General features: G+C 44.1%; 2 protein-coding genes across 2 annotated transcripts in view; both read left to right on the plus strand.

Annotated features, from left to right (window-relative positions):
• Positions 1-15,237, plus strand: part of jph3b (junctophilin 3b) — a 43,781-nt gene extending 28,544 nt beyond the window's left edge. Inside the window, exons 4-6 of the mRNA XM_041939279.1 lie at positions 4,013-4,137; positions 5,103-6,079; positions 15,147-15,237. Of these exons, the coding sequence (XP_041795213.1) occupies positions 4,013-4,137; positions 5,103-6,079; positions 15,147-15,227 (1,183 nt within the window). The 3' untranslated portion in view covers positions 15,228-15,237. The remainder of the gene's footprint in view (positions 1-4,012; positions 4,138-5,102; positions 6,080-15,146) is intronic.
• A 3,580-nt stretch (positions 15,238-18,817) lies between these two features.
• zcchc14 (zinc finger, CCHC domain containing 14) overlaps positions 18,818-26,493 on the plus strand; it is a 34,036-nt gene continuing 26,360 nt past the window's right edge. The window contains exons 1-2 of the mRNA XM_041939844.1: positions 18,818-20,192; positions 22,208-22,432. Of these exons, the coding sequence (XP_041795778.1) occupies positions 19,698-20,192; positions 22,208-22,432 (720 nt within the window). The 5' untranslated portion in view covers positions 18,818-19,697. The remainder of the gene's footprint in view (positions 20,193-22,207; positions 22,433-26,493) is intronic.

Consider the following 26,493-nt stretch of genomic DNA (forward strand, 5'->3'; position numbering starts at 1 on the left):
TGTACCAGTGTCAAAGTGTATGTGTTAGCCTTCTTTACAGTGAACAGTGATAGTACAATCATAGTTTAGCGGCTGCATGACAGGGGTTTGGATGCATGCTGAAGTGGTGTGCACTGGGCCTGTAGTGAGGCTGATACTTGATGTAGAGAGCTTGGACAGTTGTGTCTTTTGTTTTTAGCTTTACCAAAGTCAAAAACACAAGAGAAGCATTATACGGAAATGCTAAGCAGTGTGTTTATCTGCTCTTTGTAAGATGAGCATTTAGCTGGAAACATTAGCATGCCTGGCTAACTTACTATCTATAATAACTTTCCCAAAGCCAAGGGTCATGTCATTGGCTAACTGCGTTATCTTGTAGGACTGCAGGTTACAATAAAAAAATCCTGCCATGTCCTGGAACATCCATTGTGTGAAAACCAAGATGCTGCAACGTCAGGTAGCAGTTCTGTCCTCTTCACTAAAGAACACGTTACCTTTGCCAAACTCATGGATTATTCCTTATTCTTAAAAACCCTTTTCTCTTGTAAAGCAAACATGCTATTTGAAAAAATGAATAATACAAGCTGCTTGTCCAAGAATGTTTTTCTGTAATGCAAACAGGGTTCTTACAGAAAAAGCACACTTTGATCACGTTTATTTCTCATTCTGTAATATTGTACTAGAGCTGTAGGCTTCGTCCTGCGATATATGAACAATCCTCCTCCCACTTTCTGTGACATTTAGCTTTAGCCTTGGGTTAAGGTGTAGGTTATTACCATATGTAACTTGGGGTTAAATCTACCAGCATACCTGCTAGAATTGCAAGAAAAGCTGGTTGGGATTAGTCAATCAAACGTGACGAGCTTATTGAAGGGTCCTTTACTATGAGCATATGACACTAGAGCTGAGCAACTAACTAAAAATGATCACTTCTATCATCGGTTGATCTGTTATCAATGTTTTTTTTCATCAAAAGTTTTCAGAGCTCCACGTGACGTCGCCAAATCGCTTGTATCCATCAGTCCAAAACCCCAAGTATTCAATTTACAGCTTTATCAAAGAGAGAAGAGTAGCAAATCGTCACGTTTGAGAAGCTTGAGCCAGCTCATCATCAGGAGAAAATTTTAATATTGATTTGGTTTACGACAAAACTCCTGCAAAACGAAGCCTCAGCTGTACTTTGTCTTTAATGCTAATTAGGCAATGTTAGCATGCTAACAGGCTAAGCTAAGACGGTGAACAGGATAAACATACAACATAAATGTCAGCGTGTTAGCATTGTCATTGCGAGCATGTTAGCATGCTGACGTTAGCGTGACTGAAACAGTAACTTGATTATGAAAATTGCTGAGGATAAGTGTTTCTGTTAATTTGACTAATTGATGCTTTGCTGTAGAGGTTGTCAATCTTTTGGGCGCCGCTGTTATTACGCTGTCTCACAACCTGGTAATGATTCATTGATGTCGAACACCTAACCTGACTCTCCTCCCTCCCTCTCCTCATCACCTCGCTCCATCTCCCTTTCCTTTCTGTCTTCTTGCCCTCCATCTGCATCGCTTTTTTCTTTTGGACAGGATGTTGTGTTGTATAATCAAGCTGCCATTGAAAAGGCAGCTTTTTTTCTCTGCAGGTAGTTGATTCATCCAGAAACAGGTTGTTCCCAGGGAAGACAGGAGTGGGACAGGAAGTTGTGGAGGATGAACGTGAGAGAGACAGAGAGATTCTTTGGTGTTGTGGCGTGAGCACCAAGGTGAGAGCAGGTTGTGCCAGATCAATGTGACTGCATGGGAAGCAGTTTATTCATGACATTCAAACCTTGCGAATATGAGACTTCTGGCAAAACAAATCCTACATGCGATTATGTCATGTGAAACAGTAAGACAGTCTTCTTCTCTCTTTTTACACCTCACCTCCCCCACAGCCAACAAGCACACACTCACACACATGGTGGTGTTGAGTATACTGTGGGCCTGGCATAGCAGTGCTGGCAGAGAGTGCAGAGAGGGGCAAAGAGAAACAGAGAGGCGAAGAGCAAAAAATCAATAGCCATCGACATGCAACACTGCATCAAGACTGTTACTGCCCAGAGAGAGAAAAAGGGAGGGATGGAGAGGTTATTTTACACAAGTCAAGAGCCCTTCGAAAGACAGAGGAAGATAGAGCGAGAAGACAAAGGTGAGGGGAGGGTTGAGATTGAGAGAAAAGATCTATTTGATGTAACCAGAGAGAAGGAGAGAAAGAAAGAAAGGATGGGACAAGAGGCAGATGAAAATGGGATTGTGATGAAGAAGGAAGGAGCAATTAGGGACAGGCAGAAAGTGACATGGGCAGTGAGGGAGACGTGAAAAGGACGCTGTAGAGGAGCAGTTGGAGAGATGAAGGAGATGTGAAAAGCCCGCCAAGCAGAGGCAGTTGGATGCATTATTTTGTGATAATAAACACATTTTCAAGTAAAAGATTATAATTCGTGTAAACAGATGAATGCACTCTATCTCATCATTGTGTAGCTCTGTAATAATTGTGCTCCCATCGCTACTGTGTGAGATATCATGTAATATGCTGCTGCCTACATGCTGTCGACAGTCTTGTCTTTGTGTGTGTGTGTGTGTGTAGGTGTGTAGGTGTCTGGGTGTGTGTTTTTCACCCTCTGGTTCAGGTGTCTTTTATAATGAGATTCGTCAGCCATAACAAGACACAATAGAGGAGATAACTCAGATATGAATGCTGCATGTTCTTTTAATAATGATACCTGAGAATAGATGCTTAATGTGGGCACAGCAGTGATGTGATTGGATGTTGATGTATCATTTCAGTTCCCAGAAGCACAGGAAATAGTGTCCTGAATGTTAGCAGGGCCTTCGAATAGTAGCTAACAAACAGTGTTTTCTTCAAAGCGTTATACATCAAAATGTATGAAGAGTTGTGTAATATGTGCTGTTTCCTTTGGTCCCCATAGTGACAAAAGAACATTTGGATAAGACGAGAGCCTAATTTAAGGCAACACATTGACATGAAAGTTAGAATCATAGGCGTTGCTTGGCATTGTTTGGAGAAACGGTTGATCAATCAGATCTTCTTAATTATAGGAAGGTGATCTTCTTATCTACCCAGATACCTTTAATCAGTATGAAAAACGTGAACTGCTCCTAGCAACCGCTACTGCAGCGTCCGTGTCAACTGAGGACGAGGTTGGTGGGACGGATACGTGACTCACTGGTTAGAGCGAATCAAAGCAAGATAACCCGCGTCCCAACATGAAATCAGCTGACATGAACACAGTTTCACGCTGAGTGTGAAATGAAGTGGCAGCCCAGTGTGATTATCAGGCTGCATCTGTGAGAGAAAGCGATGCTGGAAAAGCGGCCTTGTTGGTCAGACCGTTTTTTCAGCAGAGAAGTGCTTTCAGGTTGTTTTCCATCAACACTTTGCTGAATCTCAGCTAGCTCAACCTCTGTTCTGTCCTGCTCTCTCTGCCATTGACTCTGACTGGAGTCCACACTGTCAGTGTTACTGGTAGTGGAGTCCTTTGGAGTAAGTATGAGATCAGACAGACTTCTTCATTTGTATAAAGTGCCCTAAACTTTTCGTCCAACCATCGAAGTTTTGGGTGCACATTATAACGTATCCCATCAACACTTGGGCAACAAACACCAGACGAAGTTAATGGAGGTGAACTGGTTGCAGTCTGAGGGTCCTGTGTGTTTTGAAAAAGCCAGGGCTGAACCATAAATATCAGGAATCAGTGAAACACTGAAATACTGTGGTGCACTGTTCGCACTTTCATTGTTACAAAAGGTCAGTTCCTGTGTTTTTTTAACCGACTGTATTTCTGGACACTGTTTTTCTATTCTGTTCTGTTCTTGTGAACTTGACTTCCTTATCTCTTTCCAAACTGCTATACTTTTTCCAGTAGTTAGTAATTAGTTTTGCACACCACCAAGATTCTTTTCTATTCTTTTCTCATTTTAAAACATTTAAAGATAAAGTTTGATGTATGTGTTTTACTCTTTCCGTTCTGTCGTTTGTGTGTCAGGACGGCTCATGCACAGGGCAAAGCAGAGGCAGCAGTAGGAGCAGCTCAGAAAGCCCAGGAAGAGAGTCGCATGGCGAGGGTCACCGCCAAGCAGTTCTCCCCTTCCTTCCAGCACCCGGGAAATGGTGGGCGCACACACTCAGCAACATCACAGCATGCATACTGTGTATACTGCAGCACATGTCCATAACCTACAAGCCCAGCCAAGCAGACATATACTAAACAAAACGTCTGTGCACATGCATGAACAAACAAAACACATACTGTACGTGTGTGTGTGTGTGTGTGTGTGGGTCGGTGATAAAGGTCAGTGTTTACCACCCTCCAGCTTTGCGTTTCTGCCTCTGTCACTCACACCCGTACAGCACTGCAGGTAGCCAACCCACAAGAACATGCACTACTTAGCGCTGTGACAAAGACACACACACACACACACACACACACACACACACTGACTTCATGACACGTACTGTACACTCCCACACACAGATACCTGAGATGACAGTGATTGTTCTTTTGCCATCAATTCTGCTCTCAGTGGCTGTCTGTTTCTCACACCGCTTAAAAAAAAAAAAAAAACACACTCCATGTTATTGTGAGGACATTTATGTCAGCAGGGATCAGCGCTGACATTTTGCAGCGTGTTTGTGTTGATACGTACACCCTGGACATCATCATGTACCCCACTGTTTCTTTTCGCAACTGTTCTCAAATGAAAACTGAGGGACTGTACAAAAATGAGTTTTAGTGGGGGAAGAGGGGATCAGAGAAGGGAAGGTTGTTTGAAAGAAAGGTTTTTTTGAAAGAGGGGGGAAGGGCCTTTTGACTTTTTCTCAACTGAGATTAATTAACTCACAAAGAGAACTTTTCATTTTCACAGCTGTCTGCTTTCCAGCATGCCCGGCCATGTAGTTGATCAGATCAGATCTTACATATCAGTCTACAACATCATTTGGTCTAATTCATGTAAAGTAGTAATAAGTAGTAAAGTAGTCAGAAGTGACAACCTGGTAATTCCACTGAGCATGGAGAGAATGTCCGTTGAGCATCAAATGTCCGCCATCTTTCTGATGTCATCTGTCTTTTGCAGGCATGGAGGTGCAGCGCCCCAAACGTCAGGTGTCCAGCGAGGTGGAGGGAGAGGGGCTGTCAAGTAGCGCCGGCACCGCCGACAGCCCCGACCTCTACGTGAAGAGCGCGGGCTCAGACGACCCCTCTAATGATGCTGCAACTCCAGACCTCAGCCCCCCTTCTTCCTCGCCGCCCCACACTCCGCCTCCCCCCGCTCGGCCTTCCCAGCGCAGCAAGAGTGCCCGCTTCCATCGGCAGAGCGCTGTGGACCACGGGGACAGGGGGAAGGATGGAGGAGAAAAGGGTGAGAAAGGTGGGGGAGGAGGGCAGACGGAGATCCAGGTGTTGATGGAGGGAGGAAGCGGGGCAGGTGAAGGCGGCGGAGGAGGGAGGGGGGAGTACCCACGGGCCAACAGCTGGAGCGAGGACAAGAGGAGAGGGGTGTTGTCAAAAGGAGGAGGTGGGGTCAGCGGACGAGGAGCGAGCCGGACCAACGGACACAAACACAGCTCCTCCAATCACAAGTCCAGGGAGCACGGATCATCCAATCACAGACAGGCCAGAGGGGACAGGTGGACGGAGTCATCCTCATCTGCCTCATGGACGTCCGGGCACAGGGGCGTGCACGGCAGAGGAGGCCGGCTGCTGGAGCAGGATGAGGAGAAAATTAGCAACTATGAGATGGAGATGAAGCCTTTACAGCCCAGAGACTCCACTACCCACAAGCCCCATGGGCACGGGGAGGAGAGGCACGGACACAGTCACGCTCACGGAGAGGGGCGCTCGCACACTGTGCAACGACAGAGGCATAAGAACCGTGATGGGAGGGAGGGGAAGGAGGGGAGGGAGGGGGGTAAAGACAAGCTGGACAAAACGGGGGAGAAGATGGATTCGCGGCCTCTACGTCGGGACCTCACCCTCTCCCCCCCTCTGAAGTCCTCCCCCATCACACCAGAGCAGCAGGACCTCAGCCTCACGCGGAGCAAAGGCAACTCAGTAAGACTCAAACACTACTGTGACACACAAACACAACACTTAGCTCTGAGAGAGGAGGGTGAGGCTGCACGGGGCAAACAGACCACACCGCACAGCTGATGGCTGATGGCTGATAGTCTGAACAGGGCATCGCACCTGTGACTGGGAGGTGGTTTGGATGGTCACCGGCTGAAAATCCCTCCGGTGCTCGGGCAGCGTGGGCTTAAATGTAGGAGAAAAATACAACTCTGACAGTGAAAGTATCAACATTCAACATTAGTAAGCAAGCGAGCACCCCTTCCAGCACTTAGCACAGGCTGAATATCTTCATCATCGTCTTCACCTCACCAGCCCCTGTGAATAAACTATTGACCCATAACATTAGATTTCTAGTCTTACAAACTTCCGAAAATTTCATCAGTGCTGAGTTGCCTTTGGTGCAGCTTTAAATCTTTCATAGGACTTTTTTTTTTTTTTTGCAGCATTAAAGAAATCCGACCACTGATGAAGCTGCTGTATAAAACTGTTTCAAGAATGATCCTGTAGACGCAAAATACGCCACAAAACCGCCAACCCTGTGACTATTTCCTGCTTTAAACAATGAGAGCTCTGAATTTAACCAATCCAATTTGAGCGAATCAATTTTAATTTAACAAGAGTAGCTTGAGTATAGTCATTTTCAATCACAATTTGTTGACCGTAAGACATCGTTCTTAAAATCAAGTTTTTGAAGTTGCAAAAGTTGTAATTAGATTGTTGAAATTTCAAACCACATAAATTCAGACAGACGGATTTTGAAGTTAAATACGCAAGAAAGTGGCTATGATCAATATTATTAGATTCTCAATGGATCACATGGCCACGTTTGTGTGGAAGGTGCTGCTTGTAATGACGACCCTGCAGAGAATTATTACGCAGCTCTCCAGCTCCCCTCAGCTCGACGGAGGATTTTCATCACTCATGTGGTGCCTCTGAAGCAATAAAGCGTTTTGCGCCGTTTTCAACAGGTCATCAGCTCGCTACATCAGCGCCGTTACTCCTGTGATCTCACTGATGTAGGCATGTGGCTGTCAGTAAGTTCATGTGACAAGCATGACGCAAATTGATGGTCTCATTAATGGCTGTAACAATCATTACCAGTGTTTCCAATGAATCTTAATGAATTTTCATTAATTGTGTTTATTTTGGGGTATATACATTTACCCAGTGGAGTTACACAAATGAACCTGATGGGTACATTATTAAAGGAACTGATAACAAAGGATGGCTGAAAGAAAATGCTAAAATAGATCAAATACTAAGATTAAAAAATGTTCCATAATAAATGCAGTATGCTACTCCAAAAGTATATGGCAACATAAACATATTGCTGAACGTCTCTGCACAACACCCTCAGAATTCATTTGGTGCTATAACAGCTGCCACTCATCTGGCAAGACTTTCTACATGATTTTAATACCTGGCTGCAGGGATTTGCTCCCATTCAGCCACAAGAACATCAGTGAGGTCTAACACTGATGCTGGAGGATAAGGCCAAAGCTGTCTGTGCAGGCCAGTCCAGTTTTTATCTTTAAATACATTTTCTTAGATTTCCTCATAACTGCATTTATTGATTTTCCTGAAATCACAACATTGAATGATTTGATGAAGTTGATATTGCAAAGGTTTTAGCAAACAGTCGCAATTTACACAGCTAGCGCACATGCAGCAACATGAGCACTGACGTGTGGTCGTGATTCTGGCTGCCTGAAGAATGTGAGTTCAGTAGTCACTCTCCTTTTAGCTCTGATTTGGTCTTCACAAACACCTCAGGGAGAAATCTGTCTCTTAGAAGCTAAATGCTCCGCTATGTTCACCGGCTAGCTGATAACTTCAGCTGCTGTGTGGTGCTGGGCAGGTCGCTTTAAAGTGAGTTTTTCAGAGCTTTTTACTGCAGCTGCAAACTTGCAACACTGATGAGAGCTGAGAGAAAGTGTAGAGTCACTGAGGAACCCATTTCACTTTACATGTAGGATTTTTTTCCATTGTTAATATAAAAATGTTTATTGTTGCAGCTTAATTTCAGTGGTTAGGCCTCCATGGCCCTGTTTGGCCTTAATATCACCCTGGACAGCAGCTGTATGGTGCATTTGTCATATCTGTCGTGTCACTGCCACACATTGATTTGACTAAAAGGATTTGTTGCCCACTTTCATGAGGATACATTCCATCCCTAGTGACATAACACAATGTTATCCCACATATTAAGATAATCCTGGGGGAGAGGCACAAGGTTTAACCTTGTGAAATAAAGAAAGATTTTTTGTACTGCGAGCGAGCAGGGAGGATTACGCCGTTATAATATAATTTTTTTGGCTACGTCTTGACTCGGGCTGGTGGACGGCCCCAATCATGCTAATCCTGGATGATAATACGGTCACAGCATTAGCTAATGAAACTAACAGGAAAATCAGCAGCAACTGAGAACCACACATCGTGCACCACAGACATGCAGAGGGCACATTATGAATACAAGCTCTCTCACTCTCTCTCTCTCTCTCTCTCTCTCACACACACACACACATGCTCTACTTGTGTGTAAACTGTTAAGTACAGTTCCACACTCCTCACACAACTTGCTCACTTTAATACCAATTTGTCTGCAGCAGTGTGATGACTCTGGCACAGTGAATGAAGCGGTTATTCTGTAGTTTAGTGGCTGCTGCTGCTACCTGCTACTTGAAAGCATGAAGCCTAAAACACACACACTGACACACACACACACACACATACAGGCGGAGAGAGAACCCCAGCGGTCCTCTCTGCACCTTAGTAACAGCAGACTGGCAAATTAGCCCCTTCCTCACAGAAGGCCCCCTATTGGCTAACCAGCGCTCTGTTGCTAGGGAACAGCTTATGCCTTGCTTCAGCGGCGGCCAATCGGTGGGCGTGTGTCAGTGACAAGGGGGCGGGGGGGTTGGTGGAGGTGGGGTGAATGTGTGTGTGTGCTTTGCAGCCGCAGAGAAGCGGGCGAGAATTGTGTAAGGCAGGTTCACAGCATACACAGATACTATCACACTCAGATAAATATACACAGGGAACGCTGCAAACGCCATGTGAACACCGGAGCTGCTCTGACACACAGACATGTGTCACACACACACACACACACACACACACACATACACACACACACACTCTTTTTAAAACCAGATATTCAAACTTTTTTTTAATGGTGATTTTTGTGCAAGACTGCAACACAAAGTGCATTGCACAGAAATGAAGAAAACGCTTACTCTGTTATTGTATCCGGTTAAGCATGAAACCTCCGTACCAAAATAGCACTGCACCTCTGTGTCCACTCAAAGACATCAAGTAGTCGTCATCATGGAACACAGAAATGATCCTCTGTGCATCCCAAAGGCTACTCTTTACAGGAACAACACCTCGGTAAGGTGTGTCCCCAGATGGCCGAGCCCTTCATGGGCCACATTAACATAAAACAGAATGACAGAGATCTTAAAAGTAGCGACAGAACAAGATGTTAAAAATGAAGAAATTGGTTTGCAGATAAACCGGAAACTATGAGCTAAAACCCATATCTAAGATTTCCATTGAAAATGCCAACAGAACACGTCTCCGGACACTGAAACCAGCTTCTGTATCGGCATTCGTGGTAGACGATGGAAAGACTGAACGGACGGCGCCAGATGAATGAACAAATGCTGCATTTTGGTTGGTCCGCAGTTTGTCTAAAGCCGTCTTGGGCAGACCACAAAAGAAGGCCCTACAGTCCTACAGTCAAGCATCAAAGCACCCATAGGTCCTTTGGTATCTGTATGGAAGAGATGTGGCAGTGCGTCTGCAGGATTTCCTAAGATGATAAAGGCAGTGCTGTTGATATTTTGTGCGCAAGCTTCAAAATTCAGATGGGGATCAAAAAGCAGACCAAGGTTACTAGCTTGGGGCTTGAGATTTTGTGTCAAGGATTTTAAGTCACTGCACAACTTCTGTCTCAGAGCCTGTGCTCTAATTATAAGAACTTCTGTCTTTGATCAGTTGTAGGACAGTTTGTGACATAAAAGAATAGACCTGATGAATATATTTGAGTAATTTACGAGCAGGATTTATATCATTGAGTGATATGGAATTATGTCCATATCAGCTGATTCTGCACCGCATGATTTTCTTCCAGTGCCAGCATTCAGTGCCAGTGCAGGAAATAATGCGGTGTTTATGTAGCGCAGCAGGGTGTGGAGATGGGGGTAGTGGATGGTGGATGGCGAGACATTCGACCCAGACCTTTATTAAATGTTCACCTTAATCGTAACCATCTCTTTCGCCCTCTCTATAGCTGTATGCGGTCTACATGGCAATAAAAAGCAGTTCTGTGTTTGCTGATAATATTTTCAGTGGTTGCATTTAAAGTCTGAACAACACTGGTCCTAGAATGCAGCCTTGGGGTCACTGAGAGAGCAGACAGCACAGTCTCTGCCAGACAGACGAGACATAAGCCAATTTAAAACTCTGCCATAGAGCCTCACACATCTCTGTAGTTTCATACTAGTGAGTACAGCATGCTTGTGAATCGAACGTCATTTTTTCTGTCTCTCTGCTGCGTTGAACATGAAAAGCCTGGACAAACTTGTTTTTTCTCACTTGGAGGATGCTCACACAATACGCTGAAACAGTCTGATTAGCGACGGTTAACGTGTGTATATTATACGTGTCGCACATATGCGGCTCCACTGTGCGCTGTGTTGTTGCCTCTCTCAGATCCTCATGTAACCGTAACATCAGAGCTCTGCTCCCAAATGTTCTTCTTCATCAAGCAGTCAACAAGAGGAGTGAAGATGAAGAAGTTGAGCCACTCTGAAGTGGCCACTCTGTCTGCCATGTGGTGCTGGGCAGCTGGAGGGAGCTACAATTTGCCGTAGCCCATATTTCTGTTGCAATAGTGTTGAAATAAGTTAGCAAAATTTGTTTCTATAGTATAGAACGGGGGTTACAAAGTGCTTCACAGTTACAACTAAATTCAAACAAAAGACAAGGTAAACGTGAAAGCTCTGCAGAGTTGGGTGATAGATTTGTGGGGATTTGTCACTGCGAGTGACTATTTTCACTTGACGCACAGTCAGAATAGCTGTTAAAATCTTTCCAGTGGTTTTACTGAATAACTGTTTGAAACTGGCCCAAATTGGGCCTGAAGGATCTCAGTTTCTTTTCTTCAAGAGATGCTTCACAATGGCAGTTTCCAGTGTCTGGGGAATATGCCAATAAGATGGAAAATAATTTGCTCTTTGCCAGTACTTCATCTTCAGGATAATAAGCATTCTGTTACAAAAGGGGTTTGGTAGGGTCAATGGTAGGGTGAATTTCTCTATTTATAACAGCAAAGTGGTTCATAGTAATTTCAAGCCATGGCAGAATGCCAAATGGGGGCTCATAGTATTTGTACTGTGATTGTACTTAACCTGATCTTTACTATTTCTAAAGATGTCTGCTCCGTCCTCTGTAGATTTTTAAGATTTCACATCAGGAGGATCATGAATAAACCAGCTCTATTGATGTGTTTTTGAAAAGTAAGCAGTAGTTCTTGAAATAATAAGTTGAGTTCAGCATTTTGGTAGCAAATTTGCAGCTTACTTAGTCAGAATTGGGGACTGAAGAAATAATAGTAGATAGTACCAATTTCAGAGTCACATATTATCGACTAAGGATAACATTTATGAAAAGGCAGTCTGAGATTTGTTTAAAATCAATCAAAGTGAACTGCTACATCTGCACACACGCTGTTTTTACAAAGAATGAAGTAACAGAAGTAGAATCATTTCTGTGAAAGGGGGAACATCATCTCCATTTGTTCCTGATGTTAACCAAAACCCAGAATGTGCTTTTCCCCACAGAATTGTCAGACATTTTCAGATTTCTTAAAGCAATAGCTCGTGCAGTAGCATTTGAAAAATCACTTATTCATTTTCATTGCTGAAAGGTCAATGAGAAGATCTGTGCACTGATATGAAATTACAGCCTGCGGCCATTAGCTAATGACTAGTTGCAAGATAAACTAATCGACTGCTAGCTGTAGCTTGATGTTTAATGCACGTGTCGAATTAGTGTTGCATCAATCTTCAGGTCTCAGCCAGCAAATAAGTGTATAAGAGTAATAAATGTATTTTCCAACATTCTCAAACGTTTCATATAAGAGGAAGACCCTGTCGCTGAGATCTGAGCTTTTCCGATTGGTTTCGTTGAAAATACTAATTGTAAATGATTGTACTCCTCCGGCATAAATGAGGTAATTAGACTGAAAAATAATCTAATTATTCACTAATCAACTAACCTCTTGTATAAAGTAGAAACTCCAGTTTAAAAAACACGGAAACAGAAACAGGTATGCATATCTATTAAGTCAGGAACTGTACTACAGTGTGTGGATGCATAAACAGCACACATTTTCTTATTAAATAGTGGTGGAAAAAGCTTATTATCAGAGGATTTAACCCTCCGGGTCTGGTAATCATCTATGACACAGATCTGTGATAAGCCTATCACCGGATTGATCAGCAGAAACCTTGTTAGCGGCCACTCTGGACAGATTCATTTACAACAATGTTGCACTAATGCTGCTTAATATCAGTGTAGTGTTACTCAGAGTCCCATTTCCCCTCTCCCACTGCAGCTGTTGTTAAAATGATTTTAGAGGTAGACTTAATTAAAACCATAGGTCTTCTGCACCTCTTCTTTTGGTAAATCCTTTAATGAGACCACAACACACTTTATGTAAATACTAGTAAAATGTGTAATTTTCAAGCAAGGGAAACAATTAAATAAATAAAAGAGAGACAAAAAAAATCTGCTGCATCAGTGATAATGTCAGTGAGTGTACTAGGTTCACTTTCACATTACCCAGAGTGGACAGGTGGTCAGAAAGACTGGCCTTCACCCACATGACCCAGGTTGTCATCAAGCATCTGCTGAAGTGTCATCGAGCAAGACGCTGACTCCCCACCAGCTCCAGGCTGCTGTGCTGCAGCAGAGCTTGCCCTCCGACCCCACCCTGTCAGGGAAGGTGGGCTTCCCTGTGAGATCAACACAGGATTGTATTATTTATCTTAAGATGCAAATGGCTCCTTCATCATTGCACACGTAGCATCATCACTGCTTGTCACATTGAAAAGACACTGCAATTGTTAAACAGCATTATAATTTAGAATTCAGTCTTTTTTTTGGACAGTTTTCCAGAAATCACCATTGCAAACCAGATGATAAGAACAAGTGGAAGGCGAATATATTTAGTTCTGATAGTTCTTGATGGTTTTCTATCTACTTATCTAATTGCTACTTTTTTGTATCCACCACTGACAAAGTGACTAATAGTGTTCCTTTGACCTGTGGAGTTCCTCAGGGCTCAGTGCGGGTACTTGCTTTATTCTGTCTTCACATGCACCCTTTTGGGTATATGATTAGTCAGTTTATCTTTGCTGTGCCAGCTTAGTGTATTTGTAAAACCAAGGGAAATTTAAAATGGGCTTATTTTACATAACTGTTTTAACGAGATTAGCGTCTGGGGCCTCATATTTTCCCGCAGTTAAATCACAAAACAAGTTCTTGCGTTTTCTTCAAATCTGACATTTGAAATCTGTCAACAGCACAATGGTTCCCTGGCTTCTAACTCAAAGGAGGTTTCCAGAAACCTGTAGGGGTCACTTTTTGATTCCTGGTTGAACTAAAGAAACATTGTCTGTGATTCAGTCACCTCCTTTTTTTAATGAATTAAAAACTTTGTCCAGCTCTGGCCCTTTAACTTTCAGCTTGAACAACATTACTTTGTCTCAGTCCAAACTATTGCAGTTCTTTGTAGTCTGCTGCATGATTGCAATCAAAAACTCCACAGTGCTCCCACATGAACCTGGTGCACTGGTTTACTGCCTGTCTAAATTAGGATGGTAGTCAAATTATTTGCAATCACTTTAAAGGTGTTGCACAATTTGGCTCCATCCTATTAACAGTGATTAGCTGATCCCATACAGGTTCACTGGGCCTCTCAGGTGATGACCGCTTTCCCTGATTTGTTCTTATTATTTTACAAGCAACAGTTTTTGCTTGTCTATGACCCAATTATTCATCCAGATGTTTTTTGTTATCATTTTTGTAACTGTAAAGCACTTTTTAACCCTTGTTTTGAAAAATACTATAGAAGTAATGTTTTGCTCACTTATTTAAACACTGCTGCTACAGAAATACAGACCAGATATGGACTGGTATCTTAGGCTGATTTGAGAGTATTCCCAATACTGACAAAAAGAGGTGGGTTTTCTCCTCATATCTGAAGAGAACATCAACCACTGTGGCTGAAATTATCTCATAACAAGCTCCGAATTCATCAGTTTTGGCATCATACTGGAGCGCTAAAACCAGTATCAACGTTTATTCAATCCGGGAGAATGTTACTGCTGTCAGCATCTTCAGAATGTGAGAGCGTTGTATCTAACTTGACACCCATGTGTTTGAGTTCATTTGTAATTCTTTGAAGAGGCTTTATCAACCCCAGGGCTGTGGGATTTTCTGACCCAGTAAAAGAGCCCGCTCCAGCTGAAGTGACAGTTACCAGAATTCACCTGACAGCAGAGGGATGATTGATGTGGATGCAGTTATTCAAGGTCCGATGATTGTGACGCTAAAAGTGTGAAATTATTTCAACAACATTAAAACATTAAAATCCTTTACTCAACAATTTTCAGAACAATTCCACAGGAATACGTTGATAAAACAGAGGATTAGAGTCATTACCTTTATGCTGAAAATAGTGATTTGGTCCTTTGAATTGTATTAAAGCACAGCACTTTACCACCTACACGTAACCACTGGATGGTTGGAGGCTTCTGCTCCACACTGCATGCGTCCTCTAGAAATGCATATATTGACATATTAATGACCAGCTGCGGTAATACTTGGTCTCGGCTGTTGTGCATTGATTTGGTTAAAACGGTAAAGGGATGAATATTACTGTGTGTACATATGTATGTATTAGCAAGTTTTTTTTGTGTGTGTCCTTATTATTAACACTCTCCCCTTTTCTCTCCTTCTCTCTCCCTCTCCCACGCAGGCCTACAGCTCTATCCTCGTTGTCATGGTGATTCTGCTCAACATTGGAGTGGCTATTTTGTTTATCCACTTTTTTATTTAAAGACAGCACCGCTTTCAGAGTCAGCCTATCTATGCTACAACAACTATAAATTCATATGAGTATTACGATGAATCTGCTGCTCCTTCTTGTTCCTGGCGAGAGGACTGCAACTGGCTGAGGGAAGACTAGGACCAAGGAGGGCTCCGCCATCGTTTGGGCTAAAGGTGGCTATCCCGGCTAACCACAGCTAAGCTTGGTCCAGTCTTTCTGAAAGAGATGCTGAAGTGCATAAGCCCAAAGAAGTGGACGAGAGAGGGTTAAAGCGGTCCAGGTAACTGGACTACACGGAGAAAATATAGTCCAGAACCTGGACTTAAGTGAACTTCAGTAGTTCACATATAGACTCAAATGGGCTGAGCCGGTCTGATCTCCAGGCCATGAGAGCTCCAGCTGGCACTACAGCAACATGTCTGCTTCCACTGTCTGCAGACAGGACTGATGAGACAGACTTTTTCATCTTCAAATCATAGTTTTCAACAGATTTGTAACTTATAATTTATTTATTAACATTTTCTCTCATGTACAATATGTTGATGGATATATTCTTTATTTTGTAACCCTCCACCCCTCTTTATATAACTCCTGCCTTTTGGTTCCTCTGCCTGCCCAGGTGTTGTTACTGATGGTTCAAGGTGTGTGTGTGTGATGTGAGTCTCTGGCGAGTGTGTGAGGCCTTTATGGCTCCCTGTCCACACACACACGCACACTCATTGCTTTTACCCCATCCCTCTCATTTGTTCATCCCCACTCTGATTCTCATTCTTCATCTCATGCTGGGAGTGGTAATGTGTGTGTGTGTGTGTGAACAAATGTGTGCATGCTGTATATACAGTATGTTTGCAGTGTGCATGTGTGTAAATGGGTTTTTGTGAGCGCGTATCAAGCTGTATCAAGCAATGGGTGTGTATGTATGTATGCGTGTGTGTGTGTGTGTGGTCTCCAAGTAGCTCACTGGCCTTTCACGCTGTTCATGAACTTTACCAGAGCATCTCATGAGGACACAGTCACTGCTCATCCACATCTAGCCTACTAGCATCAGCTGACAGCTGTGCTCCATCTATCTCTTCCTCCTACTCTCTCCCACCTCCACACACACCAGTCAGAGGATGGAGCTTCCTCTGAGTTGGTGGTAGTTCAAGACAGACCGTCCTTGGCAAAGCCCTGCGCCTACTGTACCACTAGCAGAGGTATTTAGAGGCAATGCTGCATTCACTGAAGCAAAGCCTGTATGTGCATCACTTGAAATATGGTTTTAAAGACAATATCGTGTTGAGAAATCAGTCTTTCCCGCTGCTTCTCTCAAAACTTAACCTGAAGACAACGACTACATCTTTTATACTATACTTGCAAGATGTCTGAAAAAAATACTAGTCGCCACTTGCCTTGCTTTTGTAGCGCAAATTGATAAAAGTACAACAATGCATGCATATGTACTGTAATATCTTAGTTGTGCGCTGAATCTGAAAGTGAAAGAAGCTTCAGAAGCACATGCAACATGTTAAGTTTTGATTGGAGCAGTGTCTGGAGAGAAGCCTATTTGGCATTGATCATAAAGCTGAGATAAAACAGCAGAGTCCAAATGTCTTTTATGGACTTTTATTGATCTTTTCTGGGTCGAATGAGACCAACTGAAGTCTCTATGTGGAGCTAAGTGATACTCCAAGCAGCCTGACAACAACCAGCTGCTTGAAAGGATTTCGGTGAAATGATGCAAGTCTGTTGTAGTTCACATAAACCACAATTCACACAGTTTGTCTATTTTTATAATCCAGTGAAGACACAGTGTGTGTGTGTGTGTGTGTGTGTGTGTGTGTGTGTCCTCCTTCTTCCACATGATGGGATGGGGTGGCTGAGCCTGTTGCCATCGGTAACAACCTCCAGGGGGCAGGGAGACTCGCTGTTGTTTTTCTGTCCGACGGCGTCTCTCAAATAAGGACTGGAACTCAAACTTGGCTGTAGGCTCATTTCTGGTGTTTCCCCACATTATTACAAGAGTACAGTCTAATGTGCCTGCACCCCGAGAGGCAGAACAGTATATTTTCATTTCATTTGGGTCCCAGACTGAAGCTCTGCTGTATGCCATCAGCCTGGTGACGATGCCCTGCGCCACCCTGTTAGTCCGCAGCATGCTACAGCATGCCAAGCTCTCTCTCTCTCTCTCTCTCTCTCTCTCTCTCTCTCTCTCTCTCACTCTCTCTAGTTTAACTCTCTTTCTTTCTTTCTTTCTTTCTTTCTTTCTTTCGGTTTCTGGGAATTACTCTGTTTTGTTTTTGAGTTATGTGGAGAAAATAATGAAAGTGTTTGAAAGAAAATGACTCCTGACTCTTGTGTTTTTAGTCTGCCTCCTTTGTGTTGCTGTGTTGTGTTCTCATACTTTTCGTGTGTGCCATTGTGTGTGTTATTCCTGATGCAGAGAGGGAGTGGTACAGGCCTGGGTGAGAGGGAGGGGTACGGTTACTATAGCAACCTTAACTGAATTTTCCTCCGTCAGCGGAGGGGCGGGGCCTGCGTCTGAGGGCGGGGTTTACCTCTAGAGACCAGTGTTCTCAATGAGAGGGAGGATGGAGGGAGGCTGTATTGATGGAGGAGAGGAGGAACCGGAGAGGAAAAACACAGAAGGGGAGGGTGGGGGAAAACAAGAGTTAATACATGTTAGGTCGAGTGAAGCTGTTTTCAATCAACATTTTAAAATCATTTTTACTATGTGATGTTTTTAATCATCTGTGACGACGAGGCATGGTCAGGTGTCATGATGGATGCAACACCATGTCCATCAGCAAGTGCATCAGGTTTCAATATGGACATCTGCCGCCATCTACCGGTCATAGATGTGAACTACAAAATGGTAGAATCAAGGAGCTTCACTGCAGGACACTGAGGAGTCAACTGTAAAGATACTTAATAAATTAATTTAATTAATTAATACATTAATTTAGTATGTTAATATATACCGTGGGGTTAGTGAACCACCAGCCGGACTGACATGGAATTACTCGACTACATTCTTCATCCCTTGCAAAGATTTTACTGGCTAATATTACCCTCTGCTACGCATCACTGGGATTTTGTATGTGACTATTCTAATGACATTCTGAAATCTGGTGATAACAGTAGTCCTAAATATTTCTATATCTCAATGTGCTTGTGTTTGTAATAGTCAGTGGTGACAGTCCTGGCAGTAAGGATGACTTTTCTTTAGCTGAAGGGCCGTCGCTGACTTCTAAAATTCTAAATGTAACGCTATCAAACCCACATTCGTCATAGGGGATACACAGACCAGCTGTCTTTATGAGCTGTCTTTATGGAGAGACTGTGATACTAAATAGATGATATATCTGAACGTGTATCTGGGACTTTAAAGCTCCAGTAGCTATGCGGAGATATGTATGAGCGCATGAGAAAAAGATGTGCTATAGCAGCGCAGCGGATATCGCGCTGAACCAATCACGAGAGAGGTCTCGAATACAGACGAGGCTTGCAGCCAATCAGAGGAGACCTTTCTATATGATGGGTTGGTCGTGCTGCCAAAGTTGGGATAATGTTATACACAGCTGTTTTTTGCAGTGTTTTTCTGGATTTCAAGACTCATGGCAGAATGCAGGAAGCGTACTACTAAAAGTTGCATTCACGGACACCGAATAACCTCTAGTTTCTGTGTGTGTGTTTTTTTTCCACGGCGGTGTTCGATGAGGTAATGTCTCGGAAATGTTATGATGTTATTTCCAGCGGCAGCAGCCTCAGGCCGCACTAGTTTTGTTCTCAAACTTCAGCCCCAGCACAGTCTTGCTACCGGTTGGGACTTGGTCGCTGGGCTTCAGCCGACGGCTCCTCGCAGAAGTTGCTGAAAGCCATGCGGACGGAGGAGCAGCTCTTCGGGAAGGCTTCGGGTGCCGTGCGGGACAGGAGAGCGGGGCGGCTCGGATCGGAAAGTCTCTGCATGCTTGCGCGTCCCTTTGAATGGGGTGCTGTGTTTTGATCCTCTCTGCCATTCTGCAAGAGCCGTGTCTGTGCCGTGTGGGTGCTGCGGTCCGACCGGCGGGGAGGGACGCAGCGGTGGGACTCCCAGCTGCCATGCTGCGTGCTGAGCACAGACAGGACCGCGCTGGCTTCATATGAGGCGACTTGGTGAGATTACGGTTGGGAAGCGCCGCTGCTCCGCCGACGAAGGAAACGTGTCTTTCATTTCGCTGCCGTGGCCTCACACACCGACCGTGTGGAGGCGCACACAGCGCCAGTCACTGGCTTCAGCTCGAGTTGACTAATTAGCTGTGATTTTATGGCCACTCCAGAGCAGAGCTGCTCACGCGCGCCTGTTACGCACGTATACATACACACGCGCTCCCTTTGTTGTGAAGTTTACTCTCAGTTGAAAGTCTGACGTTTTAGTTCCAGTTGCTGTCCTAAACAGTTCCTCCGGTTGTATTGTTCAAACAGCAACAGTTCAAGTTCAGTTTGAGTGGATGTGTCAAGATGGTGGAGAGCCGGAGCTGTGTCCAAAGGGAGGGGGTGTACCGCTGGTTCTCCTCCCTCACCTCAGCCCAGAGAGCCGAGTTCCTGTGCGGCCTTCTGGACCTCTGCGTTCCCATCGAGCTTCGCTTCCTCGGTTCCTGCCTGGAGGACTTGGCCCGCAAGGACTACCACTCCCTCCGGGATGCGGAGATCAAAGCCAATAACCCCGCCGACCTATCGGGCCTCACCAACATCACGGACGAGGTGGTGCGCAGCAAACTGCTGGTGTCCCTCGCCCTGCTCGGCTCGGACAACAGGGAGGCGGCGGGGGTCCTGTACCGGACCCTGACGCACATAGACTCGGTGATCAATAACTACGGCCTGGCGCTGAACGACGGGAGGACGGAGGAGCAGTTTCTCCTGCTGTTCACCATGGCCTCTCACCACCCGGCCTTCAGCTTCCACCAGAAGCAGGTGCTGAGGCAGCAGCTCGGCCAGATCCAGGACATCCTGCAGGTGAGAGGGATGCTCGAAGCTGAGAGCCAGGAGGAGCTCACAGCTGACCCGCACAGGGCGTCCAGGAGTGAGCAGCTGGGGCCCAGCTGCCACATGCACCATATACCATATAGATACCATATAAAGATAATTTAAGCCCCATTCTGTAACAAAGACACATTTTTCCAAGTGAAATGTGCTTGTGTGAGAAATAATTTACCACTTTTGAATTACGTTCTCCAGTGAAATCACTTTTTTAATAGTAGTAGAGCGATGGGGAGAAAATACGTAGATGGCTAGATCATGAAACTTTAAAAAAAAACATGTTAGTTCTTATTAAGTCCTAAGGCACAGTAAATATCTTAGCACCTTACCTTGATTTCTAATTTCTTCTTTCTGATGCCACTTTCTCAACAGGTAGATGAGCTGACACAGTCAGTGTTTTTCCCGTAAATGCCATTTCATTTGACTTAAATTGTCTAAACTGTAAGCACATAGACTCAGAGTGTATCAGGTGATAAAAGTGTAATGTAGTGAAGTGTGTTCTCATGTGGGTTGTCCATCAGAGGAAGTGAGAGCTGCTCCGGTAGAGTCTCATGAGTGTGAATGGTATCAAACAAAAACAATAATAGGTGAAATTTGGACTCAGTGGATGACTGAGAGCATGTGGTAAACCACCGTCTGGACAAAAAGTGACATGAAAGCGCTCGTGAGGCCGGTGAGACTGCACGGTTCAGGCTGTTACTCTGCTATAAATTCACTACTCCCTGACAAGGTGCCTCCTTCAGAATAAAAGAATCCCATAAATCCAGGGCACTGGGCGTTATTAACCGCTGCGATGTGCTCTGAGTTATCACGGCGTCAGGCCATCCATCAGGCCCCCGGGCCACAGGTGAGTTTTTCACCTGCTCAGAGGAAAGGAAAAGTCATCACAGCAGGTGAAATAAACCATGTGTTACTGATAAGTACAGCACGCTGACATGTTGCCTATACGCCAAAATTACAGGTGAGACACAGTCAATGACAGGCTGCCTCAGTCATGTGTTATTCAGTGGTGAACAAAGTAAAAGACACGCTCGAAGGTGAAAGCTTACGACACTGACCACAGTTGAGGTTGGATCACAATGATATCCTCGCTTGTTGACTTAGCTAAAAGAATAATTGATGTCTTTTTAAGCCAAGCGTCTTTCATCGCCTGATTAATCGTGATGGCTTCTCTGATAAATTGCATTTTTGGCATGCCATATGTCACCAGCTATAATTTGACGGCTCCCACAGCTGCAGCTTTTAATTTGTCATCGGAATATATCAGCTCAGAAACAACCAGAACAAACAGGTTACATCCACTACGTACTTCATGTCTGACATTTAACTCTCATCTTTCATTTGTCTTGGAGACCCTTGGTCCCATTTAACAGCTCAAAGACATACTTAACATCCATTAGCCACTTTGATACTTCACACCATTCCCTAATTCTATGAAAATTGCTTGGGACATGGTTTTCAACTGATAACATGTTTCAGAAGTCCCAAAACTTCTATTACAGATGACATCTGTCTGGGCCCTTATAGACCCCCCCGCTGTAAACGTTGTTATTACCATGGATATTTTCAGACTCTTCAGCGGTGATGTGAAGTTAATGTGATGATGCTGCGAATGATGGTGACATCATCATTACATCAAGTCAATTCAACGTATTTATTGAGCACATTTAAAGCAAGTTTCGTCTTTGCTCTTTCCAGGTGAGTCGATTTTCAGATATGTTTTCTGGAGCTTTTGCTTGATCTTTGCTCCCTCTTCTAATGATACAGAACAGGCTACATCATCATTTCATTGTTTCAATTCTTTTAAGATTAAGTGGCAACCTTTGAAATCCACGATCCCGTCACTCGTCACTAAGCTGCACAAGACCGCTTTGTCTCCTGTGATAAAAAAGACGGGAGATAAGCAGGAAAAAGAGATGACACAACTGCCCCACCTTACTGTATCTGTGTTTCTGATTGTGGCATCTTACTGAGCATATTGGTTGTTGTAGGTGAGCAGTGGAGGAGGAGGAGGAGAGGCTCAAGCAGGAGGCCCCGGCGGGGATCGAGCCGCCGCCTGTTACGCTCAGCCGCACCACCACTATCACCATCAGACTGTGTCTCTGCCTCTGGCCTCGCTGTCTCCAGCTGCCTGCTCCCTGCCCGATGCCAGCGCCGCCTACCTGCCTCTGTCTGCCTGCCAGCCCTGCCACACACACTGCACCTGCTGGCACAAGGTAGGGAGCAACACGGCCGCAGTTCAGTGGGCTGTGTTAGTGTTCGTGAACACTATTTGATTCATGGGTCGCCTGCGGTTCTGGTACTTTTATGCGATGTTATCAATTTAACGTTGTTTGGGTTAACTGGCTGAAAGGCAGTTTATGGGCACATCCCAAGTCTCTTATTTGATACTCGATCTCCGCTTGAACTGAAAGTCGTTCTTGTCCGGCACCTCGAAGCCGTGTCAAAGCTCTTATGAGGAGGGATCTCTGAGGAGGCATGAGCCAGGATACAGGAGAGCAGCCTTCATAGAAGTCTTTTAGCAGCTGACACACCCCCTTGTTTGATATCAGTTATTGATTAGACGCTGCAGTTGTTCGGACTGATCTGATACAACATCACTGAAGCTTCATACCAGAGTGAAGACAGAGATGTGTCACTCCCAAGTTTTATATATATATTTTTTTTCATATTCACCATCTAGTTATAAATCTCTGTCTGAGCAACAAAAGCACCACAAACAGTTTTCTTCATTTATTAGAAAGATTTTTATTTTCATGATCTGTTATTTCCCCCATTAACTTTTATTATGGTTACAATTGAAGTCAGAGGGAGGAGAGTCCTTCAGTCGGCAAGAGCCACTTTTTACATCACTTTGTCGTTTGTTGAACAGGTAACAGGCTACGGAGAGACAACGCTGCTGCTCTGGCTCTGGTAACTGTGTGCCTTTATTAGTATTAGCACAGTGCACATGTGTGCAGACTCATCAAAAGTCTCTACAGCTGTTAAAGCCGACTGACAGCTGACCCAGCTGTGATCAGCTGCTGCTCATCAGAAACAGACGATGCTTCAGAAGAAAGGGAGGCTCACTGCTCTGAAGACACATTTCCTCGTTTCTTCTCTCCTCGCATGGTCTCCTCGTGTCTCTCCATGCATCCTCAGTGGGAGGCTCTAAGACGCAAGGAAAAGACACATGTGAGGGAAATGTGGATGCAGGATGGAGACTTGAGATGTACTCTGTGTCTTCAGTTAGCTTTTAATGCATACAAAAGTGTAGTATCCACATGTTTGTATTCCTCATCCATTGTTTAAAACTGTACATCCATTAGATCTTTGTACAAACTGAAAGCTTTCTGCAAGTGAAACTTGGATTTGTGGCTGGTGTAGTACTTCTGTTTCTGTTAATTACTGACCGTGTATTGGACCTCGGGTATGCACGCTATGGGCCCTATCTTCATGGGGGCACAACGACCAGAGGAAGCAGTTTAGGCGTTTTCCTGACTTTGATATTTGCTTTGTGCATCTGCGCAGTATTTTGGTCCAGACTGAACAGATGTTTAATTATAGAAACAAACAATTATAGAAACAAACAGGAAATGCAGGCTTCACATACGACATGCTGAACATATTGCTACTTTATGATGAGGAAAACTAAGATAAGTCCAGGAATGTGTAACTGATCACAGCTCAGTTTGCTTTGGTTTGCTAAGTCATACATAAAACACACACTTTATACATGAAGCCTCATAAGACGTGAGCTATATTTGTGTGTATGAACAGGTGTATGAAAGTCGTAATCGTCCGGGGGCGGGTGTACAATGGTAGCAGGCCGACCCTGTCATGTGATAAATGCTTTGAAATGGGAAGAAACTACTTGTCTTGTAAAACTAAAACCATTCTCTAACAACACAATCAGTGGTCAACCATAAATGTCCAAATATTGATGATAAAAGAGGACAGGAAGAAAAAGACTGGGGTTGTTTACAACCGAATGTGGACCCTTCGCCTGGCTGTGTTGTAAGGAAAGGTGGAGATCACAGGGAGAGGGAGGGGAGAGGGAGGGGAGGGGATTTCCCACTGATGCAGGAACTGAGTGGTTCATTAACCCTCTGTTACAGTAACATGTGGGATCATCCTGCAGAGCGCCAAAGAGGGATTATTTAGACGTGAATCAGGACTTGGAGAAATTTGGAGTAAAAGAAACCGCCACTCCTCCAATGTGAGCAAGATAAAGTGAGACGTGAAAAGAAAGCTGAAGAGGCGAGAGGCCGGATATTTTGTTCTTCTCGTTCACAAAGACGTAAACACACACTCTCAGCTCGCACAGAAGCAGGCAGGCACACTGTTCAAACATGTGTGAGCAGTGAAGGGAAAGTACCCAGCTCAGAGAGGAGCGTTTGTATTTAGTGTTTTGTTGCCCTTGGCTCCTGCTTAGTGCAGGTCAGCACATTTCTCTATGCTGAAATCAACCCTCTGTGGTGTGTGTGTGTGTGTGTGTGTGAGAGAGAGTGTGTGTGTGTGTGTGTCTCCAGTGAATCCCCAGGAAGTTATAAATGCTCTCGCTCTCTCTCCCTCTCTGGCTCTCTCTCCTTCCCTCAGTGCTCTGAAGGGATCGACAGGGTTTCACTGTAAACCAGAGTGTACATTATCTAGTAGAGAAGGTTTTACTCTGGCCTGCTGTCACCGACTGTAGATGAAGTATATCTGACACAGTGGCTTTCACTTTCAAGGCCACTTTTCAACGGGGTGTATGTATCTCTACTGCAGCAGGGTTGACATTTGTCACAGCACTAGTAGGCTGGAGGAAGCGTAACAGAAACAAGTAGTCTAGCATTAGCTGCGGTTGAATTTCCACATGATCAGCAGTCGATCAGATCCCGGTACGTCCGGGATCGTCCTGGTTTCAAGATGGGTGTCCCCAGTCCTGAAAAGAATGTGCTAAAATATCCCGATTTTCAACTTTTACTACCGTGTTGTCCCAGATTTCCACACAATTGAAATAAATACAATATACTTGTTTTCAGCGGTTACATGAGGTGTATCACTCATTATTACCTAACCTGATATGAAAAACACTGATTTGTCTGCCTGTGTGCCAGTCAATCAGTGTCAAAGCTGTTGCTAGCCTATGAATCTGCGGCAAGTTTGCGGCTCTTTCTGATAGGACCTGTCAGCTGTCGAGAAAGTTGGTCTTTTCTAAAGAGCTCCAGGAGGCTCATTCCTCTGAGCGTTGAATACTCCCAACGAAATTGTTCATGGCATCCAAGCCTGGACTTTGTTAAATTAATGTTTGTATAAGTAGGCAAGATGTTTCCCACGAAAAATCAACTCAATCTTATTATAGTATTATCTTATAATTAATTTAGCTTCAAGTAAAGCAACAACATCAAAATGCCAAGTAAAACTTTCGCTAAAGGTGGATTTAATTTAAACTACTTTATGTATTGTTGGGTTATTGTTTTAGAAGCTCATCATAGGCTTTGAATGTAAAAATCTTCAGCCAGTAACTACAGCTGGTTTACTCAAGTATTCTGAACTATAGTTGAGTAAATATATAAAATAGCAGGACACATAAATACTCATTTACAAACAGTCACAAGTCCAAGCACCACCGCAGCTTTCCACCACCGCATATAAGACAGACTTCAGTGCTGCAGCAGCCACTGCAGCCTGTTCGTCAACTCGCATGAGCTTGTTTTAACACGAAGCAGCTGGATGCCGAGTCACTCCAGAGGAAAAATAGTTGAATTAGATTTTCTCTTGCAGCAGAGGTGCAGTGAAACACAGCAGATACAATACTCTGCCCTTTGCAAACATCTAGAATCACCCTATTGTATTACGGCTTTATTTATCTATAAAAAAAAAACAATTTGAGTGTCAGAATTAACAGCAAAGTTAAGCTGAATTTTGTAGGAGAGGGGGAGGTGTTGCTGTCAGCACGCGGCCTCTGTTTTATAGTTTTCAGTGTCTTTACTGCACGATTGCTACTAGCAGCGTTCAGGGAGATTCACATGCTGTCCAGATATCTGGAACGTATCTAAATTTCATTTGAACACTCCTTGTTGTTCTGTTTTCTTCCTTGTAATCATTTCCACTGATGTTGTTCTCCTGAGTGGCTTTTTTACTTCATGTGCCTACAGTGCAACAGTCAGAGTCAGACTCTTTCCCTCCATGAACAATCTGCAGACAGAGCAGCGAGTTGGCAGGTTGGACAACTAACATGCGGATGTGGCAGTAGCACAGTTAATTGTTTTCAGATCTACTGCCTCATGCTGTGCGTGTGTATGATTGTAGGCAA

This window comes from Chelmon rostratus, chromosome 6 (assembly GCF_017976325.1).
Source record: "Chelmon rostratus isolate fCheRos1 chromosome 6, fCheRos1.pri, whole genome shotgun sequence".
In the NCBI taxonomy this organism is placed as follows: Eukaryota; Metazoa; Chordata; class Actinopteri; order Chaetodontiformes; family Chaetodontidae; genus Chelmon; species Chelmon rostratus.